General features: G+C 33.8%; 1 protein-coding gene across 1 annotated transcript in view; it reads left to right on the plus strand.

The window, feature by feature from the left end:
• The window catches only part of LOC308650594 (cytochrome b5 reductase 4-like), a 74,189-nt gene that overhangs the window by 33,653 nt on the left and 25,968 nt on the right, over nucleotides 1-14,568 (plus strand). Inside the window, exons 6-9 of the mRNA XM_081296716.1 lie at nucleotides 375-432; nucleotides 2,099-2,192; nucleotides 4,322-4,354; nucleotides 5,650-5,772. Of these exons, the coding sequence (XP_081152842.1) occupies nucleotides 375-432; nucleotides 2,099-2,192; nucleotides 4,322-4,354; nucleotides 5,650-5,772 (308 nt within the window). The remainder of the gene's footprint in view (nucleotides 1-374; nucleotides 433-2,098; nucleotides 2,193-4,321; nucleotides 4,355-5,649; nucleotides 5,773-14,568) is intronic.

Below are 14,568 nucleotides of genomic sequence, written 5' to 3' on the forward strand. Positions count from 1 at the left end.
TAGTAGCAATGTACTTATGACAAGGAGTGAAAGTAACAGCATGTAGATTTCTTCATGCTTGTTAAAAAGCATGTATTATTCTGTTATTACTCTGATAAAAGATTTTAGCAGGAAGATGTGTAACCTTTTCATAACTGTCTTATCTTGGTTATTTTGTTTTTATTAAAATACATGGAAGTTTAGATACTTTAAATTTAGAAATAATTGTCAGCTATGTAATGAATACTGTAACATGTTAATACCACTGTTAATTTTAGAAAAATATTAACTTAACGAATTATATTTCTCACTATAAATTTTAAACATTTAATGATTTAATGTTAATGTACATCATTATTAATATGAATATTCATTATTTTCTTAATGTTTTACAGCTATGACTGGTTCCAAACAGACTCTCTCGTCACCATTGTCATATATACTAAACAAAAGGTAAACATGTTTTTAAAAATCAGGGGAAAAGGGGCTGGATTTTGGTTCAGTGGCAGAGTATTTGCCTAGCACATGTGAGACACTGGGTTAGATCCTTAGCACCATGTAAAAATAAATAAATAAAGTTATTTTGTCCAATAAAATATTGGAAAAAATATTTTTAAAAAATCAGGGAAAAAATAAATACTCATGATAGTCATGTGCCAGGTCCTTTTCTAAGCACTTTTCTTATATTATTTACTTCCCACAACTCTGTGAGGTAGATACTGCTATTATTCCTATTTTACAAACAAAGAAAAGAAAAAGATAATAATTTACCCAAAGCTACACAGTAGATGGCAGATCTAGAGTTTGGAACCCAGGCAGTGTGGCTCCTGCCTGGCATGTATGTTCTTACTAGCCATGCTGTAGCCTCTTAAAAATCTAGACTGGGAAGTATTTTATATGCTTTTTTGTGATTTTTTTAAGGCATAGATGACAAATGTGAATATTAGTTAAATTCACTAACAAGAATGAATTTCCTAAACATACATTGGGATTAGTAAGATTTAGTGCTGTGGTTTTAGTTTAAACCACTAATTTTATTGAGATGCCCATTTGAACTAAAGTTAGGGAGATAATTGATTCACCAAGTCTTTGTTTAACACTTCTTTTGTATGAGGCATTGCCTTAGATGTCAGGGATCTAATAATAGGCCAGATGCATAGAGACCTAGCTTTTACAGGGCTTACAATCCAGTTGGAAAATTGGATAAAAAAACAAACATCTTAGAATTTCTAAACATATCCTCTAACAACATCCAGGTTCCCAAATTTCACATTTATCTTTAAAACATGAGTTTTGACACATAGGAATTTTAGAGAATTCACTCTACTTCTGTGATAGCAGAATCACATCTGAACCAGTGGATCTTCTGACTCCTGCAGTATGGTTTAACCATTCTGCAGGAGTAACCAGCCTGGGCTTGATAGAGCCAGGAGGGCCAGAAACACAGCTTGCCCTGCCTCCTTCTTCTTCTTGCTGTAGCCTCCTATCATAGTCTAAAACCAGGAGGGCAGTGTCCACTCCTTCTATTCATAGCAATGGGACATAGAGGGTGGAAGGTTAAGGGAAAGGGGAAGGTTTCTTCATGCAATAATGAGATCACTGTGACAGGTACCAAAATACTTTGCATCAAGGCTGTGTAAAAATTAAAAACCTCTAAGAATTTGCTAATGAACTCATTTTTTTTTTTGGATGAGCTGAGGTTGGGAGATTATGTATTTTGCCCAGCATCATAAAATAGTGGAAAAATTAAAATGAACACATATCTTGTTTTCTGATCTGATTCTAATCTTTTGACACATTGTTTGTTTATCAAATATTTATTGAATATCTACTAGATGTCTCACAGTACTCTAAAGATAGTCTCTTAATTTTATAGTTTAGAGACTTCTGATTAAGATACATATTAAACAGAGAAAAATATATAATTTAAATTGTGATAATGTACTTTGAAAGAAAAGAATTGGGTTGTATAAGAGAAAAAAACCTAGGAGTAGCAGTTAGTGTGGGGATCTGTAAAGTAGCACCAGGAGAGCTTTCATTGATAACATTAAAAATAGAATTGTAGAAGTTTGGCAGGAAAGTAACTATTTAATCTTTCTATTTATGTTTTCTGTTAAAGGATATCCATTTAGACTCAATAATAATTGATCATCAGAACGATTCCTTTAGAGCAGAAACAATTATTAAGGATTATTCATATCTTATACATATTGGTGAGTACCATATTTTTATCAATGAAAACAGCTCCTTCCATTATGGCAATGACTTGGACTATCATCTAGGTAACTAATATTTTATCTGCTTTTGTTACTTTGGTTTGTCATTTTTGATAGATTTGATTCCCCCCCCCCCCTTTTTTTGGTACCAGAGATTAAACCCAAGGGTGCCCAATCACTGAGCCACATCCCCAGACTTTTAAAATTTTTAAATTTTGAGACAAGGTCTCACTTTGTTGCTCAGGGCCTCAGTAAGTTACTGAGGTTGCTTTAAACTTGAGATCCTTCTGCCTCAGCCTCTGAAAGTGCTGGAATTACAGGCATGAGCCACTGCTTCTGGCCTATTATTTCTTTATGCTAATAAAAGTGCTAACAAATAGCAGTATGATCTCACCTTTCCAAGTTTAAATAATTAGATGTGACCAGAATCAATATTTGTTGGCTTAGCTTTGATGAATCTCTTGTTCTTGGCACCTACAAGTAAGTTTCTAGAATCCTGCTTGTCACATGCTCCTACTGAACATTTGTCAGTAGGTGGCCCATTCCTTGCCAACTGTTCCATGAGAATTCAGAGGCTGCAACATAATGGCCCAGACTATAAGTTTGCATTACATCCTTCAGCCGCCTGTATCTTCATGGTCAAAGACCAACCATACAATTCTAATTGACATTTATGGGAGAGTTTTAATCACAGTACAAAAGTTTATATTAGTTGTTATCACTGTCATGATTTCTCCTTAAAACTCCTGTGTTAGCATCTGTTATTTTTCAAACACTTTGTAATTAATTTTATTCACACTGTAGCTAACAGTACATCTAGCTGTTTCATCCCTGGAGCAGCCCCAAAAGCACTGGCAGGGAGTTCCAGCAAAGGAGTGAAGGGAGTTGTGCCCCCCACCCTCTGGCCCCACCAAACTGTCTCAAGATGGTGCTGATTGGAGTTCCAAAGAAGCAATCACTAATTGCTATCCAAGCAATGTTTGGAGGTCCATCTAAACATTTATTAGGGGAACTTATGTACAGAGAGGGGCTGTAGCATATAATTGAGGCTAACAGAAAGAAAGGGATGTTTTGTCTAGATATCTTCAGTGAGGGGATTGGGTTATGGAGTTTATAAAAGCTCTTGAGGAATTTGGCTCAGGGTTTGGGCTACTTTCTTTCAGTGTTTTGGACAATAGACTTTTTCAGTGCCTGGGAATATTAATGGCCCCTTCATAGGTTCTAGCCTCCAGAGGAAAACATGTAGCTGGCTGGGTCCCACAGCAGTCAAGGCACTTTGTATTTCTAAGTCAGGACAGTTAAGGTAGGGGAAACTGAAGGCTCTTACACCAGCACATACATAAAAATTTTTTTTTCATTAAAAATTGTGCAATTCTTGGTGGGAGCACTGGCACTCATATACAATCCTAGTGACTCAGGAAAGTGAGGCAGGAGAATTATAAGTTTGAGGCCAACCTGAGCAAGTTAGAGAAACTGTCTCAGAAAGGACTGCAATATAGCTCAGTGATAGAGAACCCTTGGGTTTAATCACCAGTACCACAAAAATAAATAAATAGGTGGAACAGGTAGAAATAAAGAAAAAAATAAACTAACTAACTTTTGATTGCCAGCACTGCATTGGAAAGAGTGCAAGTATACAATTTTTTTAGTTTAATTTTAGATAGCCATATTAACACAGTGAAATTTAGAGCAGATATTTGTAAAAATATTTCTTGTATCTCGTCCTTCCAGAATATAAATCCCATAAAGGTAAAGATTTTCCTATTTTATTATTGTATTCACAACACTTGGGAAGTGCCTGGTACACACAGATCCTCAAGAAAAAAAATTTTTTGGTAACTGAATGGATAGTCAGCTTTATAGAAAGCACCAGGAAAAGACAAACCAAGCTAGACTCAGGCCTGCCCTGGGATGAGTCAGGTGCTGCCTTCCTAGTCTACTCCCTACTGGCTCTGTTGGATTGTCAGTACATACTATGATTGTGTATTATATCTTTCATTTAGTTCTTCAGAATGTTTTTCTAGTTTTGAAGGATTTGAAGTAGTAACATAAAATGATTTTATATAGTATTCATAAACTGTATGAATTGACTTTGGATTTTAACTAATATACTTTTATTATCCCAGGGCTAAGCCATGAGGTTCAGGAAGATTTTTCTGGTAAGTTACCAAAAAAATATGTATGTAAGAGAGAGAAGAAAAAAAGAACTCTGCATTTGTCTTAGTTTGCTTGTATATATTTTCATTTTACAAAATAAAGGTGTGATGTTTTCTATATAAACATATGCCAGTTTTAAAATATACTCCTGGTTTCTCCACAACCCTGTTTCCATTGTCCTTATTCATTTCAACTCTTTTTTTTTCTCCTTAATTAAAAAAAAATTCCTGTCTCCTTTCTATTCTTCATCTCTGCTGTACTACTGATATGCCACTCATAAAAACATTACTAGGCCAGACAAATTTTTCTTAGATGTATATAGTTAAATGGATAATGTTGATAAAACATACTAAATTACTAATATTGTTGCATTTAAATGTGCAGTGTGGATTACACAGCTTTTTAACAGAAGAATAGTAGTTTCTGGTTTCCAGGTACACATAGTACATTATACTGGTTCAGTGTCTCCCTTTTCCATATAACATAGTAAACTCTATAAAGATCTTATTCTTATTTTGGTTAAGCTTCAAATTAGTAATCATTTAATTGAATCCATTTTTCTAATCTGCTTTAGGACGTTGTTAAATTGTTGCTGGATTCCAAGTTTACAATTAGCAGAGGCATTGCTTTTAAAGAAACATTAAATATGTTTAATGTCTTTAAAAGCATGTTCATCTCATCAAGTTTAAATCAATGTATATAGAAGTCTGTTTTTATTATTATTATACCTATATTCTAAACTGTTAAAATCATTCAAAAAGAAAAAAATATAATCTAAAAGGTTCTTAATTGTCAAGGATTCACATGTATTTTATTAAATTCATCCCATATTTACTGGGAAGATACTCTCCTAAAGCTATTTTTGTTTTTAGGCTTAACCTTCTACTGAATTTACTCACAAGAATTCCTCAGGTTCCAACTAAGAAATGTTAAAAGGAATAAGTTAAATTCATTTTTGTTGATCCATTCAGTAGTAACATAAATGTGTTATCCCTATTAAAAAAAAAATCTAAATTTAAACTGTGTATTGATTAGCTGCCATGACTTTTTAGCTTGTATGAAAACTGTCAATACCTACATTATTAAAAGGCAATCTGAATTTTTAAAATAAAGTAAGCTGAATGTAACATATAATGGATAAACAATTGTTTATAAATGAGCAAAATTTTATTTTTTTTCACCATTGATCAGTGGTGTCCTTATATAAGATCAGAACATTTTGACTATTTGAGAAAGATTGGTTTTAATTAAAATCTTTTTAGTATCAATAATCAAGTGGAATTTATGTTCTTTTCAGTTCGAGTGGTTGAGAATGTGGGAAAAATAGAAATTGTCTTAAAAAAGACAGAGAATATATCTTGGAAATGTCTTGGCTGTCCACTGGAGAAGCATAATTCACTTATTCCAAAGAAAGATACAGGTATGCTGTGCAATTATTTTTATTAACGTTACATTCATGAAATTGTTGTTAGTTGCAGAATTGTATCAGAGTTTGGAAGGCTGCTTTGGGATGAGCTAAAGAAGTCCTTCTATCTCTAGGAAGTGTGAAAGAGACATTTTATCTGTTAAAACCTTTTTTTTTTTTAATTTTCAGAAAGGTCAAATTTCATACTCTACTACATAATGTTTAGTTAGGTCTAACAGAATCATTAGGTGATGATGGTATGTTGAATGAAGATGTCCATTTTTTATTTAGACTTTCAAGCATTCGTTTCTTCAGGGTTTTGTTAAAAATAAAAGATGCCAACTATATATACAGTTTTTTTTTTTAATTGTATTGGAGATTGAACCCAGAGACATTTTACCACTGAGTTATATCCCCAGCCCATTTGATTTTTTTATTTTGAGACGAGGTCTTGCTGAGTTGTGTAGGGCCTTGTTTAGTTGCAGAGGCTAATCTTTTTTTTTTTTTTTTTAATTATTTTATTGTTGGTTGTTCAAAACATTACATAGTTCTTATTATACCATATTTCACAGATTGATTCAAGTGGGTTATGAACTCCCATTTTTACCCTGTATACAGATTGCTGTGTCACATCAGTTACATTTCCATTGATTTACAAATTGCCTTTCTAGTGACTGATGTATTCTGCTGTCTATCCCATTCTCCACTGTCCCCTCACCCCTCCCCTCCCCTCACCTCCCCTACTCTCTCTCCATTGAACTTGCAATCCTCCTATCTCCTGCATCATGGGATTATAGAGAGTGTATTGCCACACCTGGCTATATTTTTCTGCTCAAGCAAAAGTCAGTTTTCAGTTTACTCTGAAAGAGTGATGCCGTTCATTTCCTTTCTTTTTAAAAGCTTTTTATCTCAGTTTAATATAAAAATATGAGTGCATAATAATTTAATAATATATTGATAGAATAATATTAAATGATAATTTAATAATAATACACATGTGTGCATATATTTTTTTCTTTTGAAGTTGGTAGTGTTTGCTGCTTGTTCCAAGTGTTTTGGAATTTCACAATAATATGCCATAATGTGGATCTATTTTTAACCTTTGTGCTGGGTGTTCATCCTTTGTGCCAATCTTTTCATTAAGGAAAGAGTATGACCTTTAGTTCTAGAATATATCATTAATCTTTTTTCTTCCCTTTTTCTGATTTGCTTTCTAGATATGTTCTTGTATTGAACCTCCTTAACCAGTCTTCTAATTATTTTTTTCTCTCTTAATTTCAATTTTGTCCTTTTATTCTACTTTTTGGGGAGATTTCTTCACCTTTAAACGGTATTCTAGCTTTTTAAGTTACTCTGTTTTAACTTCTAAGAACTCTATTTCTTTTTTAGATAACTGAAACTTTTAATACCACTCTATTAGAAATAATTATATCTGCCATTAATCAACTAGGATATAATTAACACTTATAGACTTTTATAACAAGAGAAGAATATGCATGCTTCTTTTTAAAAAAAATTAATTTATTCTAATTAGGTATATATGACAATAGAATGCATTTTGATTCATTGTATACAATTGCAGCACAACTTTTAATTTCTCTGGGTGTACACAGTGCAGCAATTGTACCATATGTGCAGTCATACATGTACCTAAAGTAATGATGTCTATCTCATTCCACCATCTTTCCTGCCCCCGTACCCCCTCCCCTCCCCTCTTTGTATTTCTGTTGCTTTGTTTTAGCATCCTGTTCTTATTAGCTTCTCTTAATCTTTTTAAGAATTAGTATTTTAGAGGTTTTATCCCCCCCCACCCCCGTGCAACCTCTGTGTTCTGCAATTTTATTTGCCGTTTTGTGTCTTTTTTGGTCCCTTTATATTAAATGCTATCTTTGAATGTTTACTAATCCTTAACTATCGCTAAAATTTCATGTTTTAGTTTGGGAAGCTGTGTAGTAAATATGGCTTGTTGGCAGTAATATTTACTATACAGTTGGATCTTTTCTTTGGAAAAAGTTGATGCCAGCATTTTGTCTGTCTCTAGAGTAAACAGTCTCTACTCTTGCATCCAGCCTTGGGTAAAGAAAGCTGATATCTGTAAAAATCACTTAATTTCTTTTCTTCTGTCTCCCTCCCTCCCTCCCTTCTTTACTTCTTTCCCTTTTTTTTCTTAGAAGATTATATTTATTTGCTAAGGGTACCATAACAATCTACAAAAAACTGAGTGTCTTATCAACAGAAATTTATTTTCTCACAGTTCTGCAAGCTGAAAGTTCAACGTCAACAAGTTGCAGGATTGGCCTCTTCAGAGGCCTCTCTCTTTGGCTTTTGTAGATGGCCATCTTCTCCCTTTGTATTTATTGGTCTTCACTCTGTGTGTGCTTATGTCCTAATTTCCTCTTCTTAAAAAGACACCAGTCAGGGGCTGGGGTTATGGCTCAGTGTCAGAGCACTTGCCTCACACATGTGAGGCCCTGGCTTCCATCCTGAGCACCACATAAAAATAGGTAAACAAAAATAAAGATAATGTGTCCCTGTATAACTAAAAATAAATAAATAAATAAATAAATAAATAAATAAATAAATAAATAAAGGACACCAGTCATATTGAATTTGGGTCAGCCTTATGATCTCACTTTAATGACCTTTTAAAAGATTCTGTCTCCAAATAATAATCACATCGAAGTAATAGGTATTATGACTTTGATTTATGAATTGGGCAGGGCATGGGGCGGGCGTGATATTGGCAAAGATCAGTCTATAACAATTACTCAATCCAGAGGCCCTGTGTTTTACCTTTTCTGGTGAGTAAACTTCTCATATTTTGCCAGGATGGAAGAGTTTCAGTTATATGGTTCTGTTAAGTAGGGGAGGACTTCAGAGCAGTGGGGGAGCATCCCTGTTTCCTTCATCCACAAAGTGGTTTCAGCTCCACGTTGGTTCTGTTTCTCGACATAGTTGTTCTTGCCAATTTCTAAGTCTTAAAGGAATTTTGTATTACAATGGGTTAGTTTTTGGCTTTTTATACTTCTCATTTAGGATTCAGCTTTTTTTGGGTCCGCTGAGTTAATTACCAATCATCTCTTTGCCTTGTCAGCTCCTGAATTTGTTATATTTTCTTCTTTTATTTGTATTCTCTTATGCCTTAAAAAACAACCAAACCACATGTACACAACCTTTTTGTTGTTATTGGACGGGTTCAGAAGGAACTAACTGCATGTACTCAGTTTACCATCTTTAAAATACTTAAAATTATTATAAATATTTTGAATTATTATATAAGCTAGAGTTAACCTAATTGTTTTTCCTACTCTCACCACGCAACACAGAACATTTCTATCACTACAATGTATAAGGGTTTCTCTCCACCAACAGCCAATTCTCTGCTGACATTAACTGGTTATCTTATAATATAACTCAATTTTGATACTAACTGGAGTTAAGGCATACCCATCATGTTAAGGTCTTAGTCCCACCCTTACTCTGATCTCAGTTACAAGCCTGTGCTTTTGACTAACTGCCTTTATCAGGGTTCTTTTACCCCTTCCTTGGGTTCAAAAAATTGCTAGATACCTTATAGAACTGAAGGAAATACTTATTTATGTTTATCTTTTTATCAAAAAGGATATTGCAGCACCAAAATAGACATGTAGGCCAGTGGTACAGAATAGAAGACACAGAGACAAACCCACATAAATACGGTTATCTTATACTAGACAGAGGCACCAAAAACACATATTGGAGAAAAGATAGTGTCTTCGACAAATGGTTCTGGGAAAACAGGAAATTTGTATGCAGCAAAATGAAACTAAACCCCTATCTCTCACCATGAACAAAAATCAACTCAAAGTGGATCAAGGACCCTACACCTAACAGAAGAAAAACTAGGCCAAAATCTTCATCATGTCAGATTAGGCCCTGACTCCCTTAATAAGACTCCTAAAGTACAAGAAATAAAATTATGAATCAACAAATGGGATACATTCAAACTAAAAAGCTGCTTCTCAGCAAAAGAAACAATCAAGTGAACAGAGAGCCCACATTTTGGGAGAAAATTTTTGCTACACACACATCAGATAGAGCACTAATATCCAAAATATATGAAGAACTCAAAAAACTTAATACCAAAAAACAAACAATCCAATCAATAAATGGGCTAAGGAGCTGAACAGACACTTTTTAGAAGAAGATATACAATCAGTCGACAAATATATGAAAAAATGTTCAACATCTCTAGTAATTTAGAGAAGTACAAACTAAAACTACCCCAAGATTTCATTTTACGGCAGTCAGAATGGCAGTTATCAAGAATACAAACAACAGTAAATGTTGGCCAGGATGTGGGGGAAAAGGCATACTCGTACATTGCTGGTGGAACTGAAAATTGGTGTAGCGAATCTGGAAAGCAGTATGGAGATTCCTTAGAAAACTTGGAATGGAGCCACCATTTGACCCAGGTATCCCACTCCTTGGTCTATACTCAAAGGACTTAAAAACAGCATACTGTAGTGACACAGCCATCAGTGTTCAAAGCAGCACAATTCACAATAGCCAAACTGTGGAACCAACCTAGATACCCTTCAATAGATGAATGGAAAAAAATTGTGGTATGTATACACAATAGAATATTATTCAACAATAAAAGAGAATAAAGTTATGGCATTTGCAGGTAAATGGATGGAGTTAGAGAATATCATGCTAAGTGAAGTAAGCCAATCCCAAGAAACCAAAGGCTGAATGTTTTGTCTGATAAGTGGATACTAATCCATAAAGGGGGTGGGGCATGGGATGAGTGGAAGAACTTTGGATGGGGCAAAGGGAAGTGGGGATGGGACATGGGGGTAGGAAAGATGGTGGAATGAGATGGACATCATTACCCTAGGTGCATGTATGATTGTACAAATGATGTAACCCTACTTTGGGTACAACCAAAGAAGTCAAAAATTGTGCTCCATTTGTGTACAATGAATGGAAGAGCATTCTGCTGTCATATATAACTTAGTAGAACAAATAAATTAATTAAAAAATAAAAAAGGATATTGCAAAGAATATAGATAATTTATCTATAATTTGTTAAATGAAAGAGAGGCAGATGAGCAAAGTTTGTGAGAATGGGAGTGGACTTTCCATTCCCTCTAAGAATGCACCACCGTATTTTCAGCCATCTAGAAACTCTCCAAACTACCTTTTTGTGTTTCTTTGGAGGATTCATTCCACAGGCATGATTAATTCCATCATTGGCATTATTGATCAATTCAGCCTTCAGCCTTTCTGTAGATTGGGGGGCTAGAGCTGGAAGTTCCAATTTTCTAATCGCATGGTTGGTTTCCCTGGCAACTAGCCCTCATCCTAAGGCAATCCAGGAATCTACTAAGAGTCATTTCCTTAAAACAAAAGATACTCTTATCACCCAGGAAATCCCAGGAACTTAGAACATCCATTTCAGGCATACCCATAAGTCAGGAAATTGCAAAGATTTTAGTAATTCTGTCAGGAAGTGGGATCAATATGGGAAATTATTTTTTTCCTGTAGATTAGAGAACATATACAAACCTGAGATTGAATAATACTTTTATAAAGAAACAAGCCAACAGGACAGGTTATATAATACAGACTGAACATAATTTGAACTAGCCTCAAGCAAGTTTGATATTGAATGACTACCTAAAGGAGGCAAATTTCAAGTGTTTTAAAAGTGAGTTCCATGGCTTTGAAGAAAATGAAAAATTATGAAGGACTTTTCAGGTCTGGCAACATATCATTACTGGACACATTGTGCCAGGTATTGTGCAGATTGTAGAGAAAAATGTAAATAAGGGGATGAAAAATTTAAATAGATTAATTTTACTAGGGCAGGACGTCTGAATTTTGTAGAATTAGAGTGGAAGAGGGGACAATAGAGGATGATAGCATGATCTAGAAGAGCATAGGAAGGGGACAGTGAAAATGAAGAGATGCTGTTAGAATGAAATCCCATGCCCTGAAATTATCTGTTATATAGTAATTGAAAAATCCTAGCAAACCAGATAAAAACCAAGTCCCCAAAAATAAGTAAGACTGAAAACCAACACTGACCTACGTTTGGAAATAGAATGGCTGTTAACTCAGGTATTCTCTGTGATTTCCTGAGGCTATCCATGAATTCTTCAATTGATGCTGAAAATTCTTTAGTACTGAACTACCATTAAAAAAAAAAAAAAAAAAAAAAAACAACCATCAAGCAAGGAAGCTGTGCCTTTCTTGTGTGACATTGGAACCACGGAAGTATTTTTTAGTGAGGCCATTTTTTTGCTTTTGAAAATGACTTTGATTGTAGGTGATAGTTCTTTTTGAAATAACAAAGGTAATTTCTTTTTTCTCCTTTCCCTTCCTTAAGTTATGAAAAAAGTTAGAGATTATTTTATTCACTAACAAAGCTGAATATTTACATCATTATAATACTAGAATTAACTTGCTATTGGAACCTCAAACATTCGTAGCCTATGATGTGGTTCTTAGGTTTTTAATGTGTATAACTAAAATGATTGACTTTAAAAGATTAATATGCTCACTTCATCTTATTGAAGTTTCTAAAGCTTAAAGAGTTGAAGTTGGAAAAGAAGCATAAGTTGAAAACATTTAATAAAATGTCTTCTCGTAATAATTGTAGAATTTATTTTCATTAAAGATTCAAATATAGCAAAGAAACATCAGAGAAGAAAAACTACTATTTCATTTTTTTACCTTTAATCCGAATGTAATAGGTATAATTTAAATTGTACTAATGGAATCAGACTTCCATTTATAATGCTTTCATTTATTTTTCCTTAACAGAGATAAAGATTATGAGTGAGCAGGTGTGTGTGTGTGTGTGTGTGTGTGTGTGTGTGTGTGTGAGAAAGAGAGAGAGAGAGAGAGAGCGCGCGCGCACGAGCTAAAGAACCTGTAAAAGGTCAGAAATTAGTAAAAATTGGGTTGCTATTTTTATTTCCAGTGTAAAATTTTAATTGCTATTGCTTTTAACATGGATATCAAAGGTACTTTTAAAGATTCAAACAGCACAGTAAATTAGCCTTAAAAATTACTTTTTAAGATTGTGTCATAATTTTGATATGGCAACACACATGTATATATCTTAGGTTATATGTATACACACACACATATAAAATCTGTAACTATCTTTTGTTGTTTTTTGTTTGTTGGGTTTCATTTTTATGGTGCTGAGGATTGAGCCAGGGACACTACATCCCAGCACTCCCTTTTCAAATTGTTTTTGATACAGGATCTCACTTAAGTTTTTAGACCAGCCTTGAACTTGAGATCCTGCTGCCTTAGCCTCCCAAATTGCTGGGATTGCAAGAATGTGTCACTGTTCCTGGCTATAACTGTCATAAATTCAAGTTGAACCATCTAAAATTGCTGATATTTAACAATTTTTTTCCCTAGAAAAATGGCAGTTTCATGTTGTTTAACCTGTACTATCAGGAATTCTTTGCTGCTGACATCACACACACATGCAAACACACAGTGGAGTACTGTCTGTACTGTTAAGTGTGTATCCTTTACACACTACAAGCAGTCATTAACTCACACTTTCTGTAGGGCATGTATTTTTACAAGTAAGCTGCTTGTCCTGGCAATAAACAGATGTTCCTGCACATATACAAAGAACCATTCTCCTATCTCCCTAGATCCAGCCCATACCTGTGCATCCATGTCTCTTTGCTACCCTGGGTAGTCATTAATAATTATTAGAAATTAATAAATATTGTGAGTAACAGATAAAAATTTCATTGTGCTTTGTTCTATCCTTAAATTGTATGTTTTGCCCAGTTGTCATAAAGTTGTTGCTTCACAATAACTGTAAGATATTTTGGCATCTTGCTAGCATATTTTCATTTCTATTACAATGGCCTGAATAAGAAATCTGAAGAAACACAGAGTAAATGAGGGCAGTATGTAATTGAGTAATAAGTTCTGTACTGCATTAAAACATGAAATAGGAGAAGTTTAAAAACTTAGAATTCAAATGATTAAAACACTTCAGTATATAATTTGGCAGAATTATTAGTTATGGAACATGAGAGAAATAGGCTTAGAAATGATGGAATTTAGTGACAGTCTTGCCAAATGGTTTTGTTGTCCAAGGGCTCTGCTGAATCCATTCTTTGAGAAAGAGCTTTCTTTCTTTCAATTTAAAGATAATGTTTAACTGTACAAAATTCTTTTTTTTTTTAAAGATTCAGCTAACATTTCACTTGCATCAGTAAAACATCTACATTTTAGGAGTATTTTTAACAATACTAGCCAAAACAAAAAGGAATCAATGTTTTATTGTGAATTTAATTCTACTACTTAAAAATTATGTGTAAATTCTTAATCTCTGAGCATTCTGCTTTATCGTGTTTTACTCCAGTATTTAAATAGACATGCCTTTAATATTTATCAACCCTTGTATTTAAAGATAGGTTGTGAAGATACACACAAACGCAAACATATGGTTTGGGTGAGGATAATAAAACTATATTACTGGAAATTAAGTAAAAGCCCTATCAAAATTAGTGAACACACTGAATAATTAAACAAAATGCATGTTATCTAATACTTTAAAAAAATATATAGTACCTCAAACTGATTTTCTTCAGTGTGGGAAGATATCCTATTGACTTCATCAATTTGAGTTATTTTATCAGTATTCAAAATGTTAATAAACATTTGTAACATTCTTAAATATAGTTTGTTCTTAGATGTTCTGAACATTTTCCCTGCCATCAAATTCACTACTCATTAAATCCTTGTCTTAGAACAAACAGTTAGCAAAGAGAAATTGGTCTG

The sequence above is a fragment of the Spermophilus citellus genome, assembly GCF_964194105.1.
Source record: "Spermophilus citellus genome assembly, chromosome: 5".
In the NCBI taxonomy this organism is placed as follows: domain Eukaryota; kingdom Metazoa; phylum Chordata; class Mammalia; order Rodentia; family Sciuridae; genus Spermophilus; species Spermophilus citellus.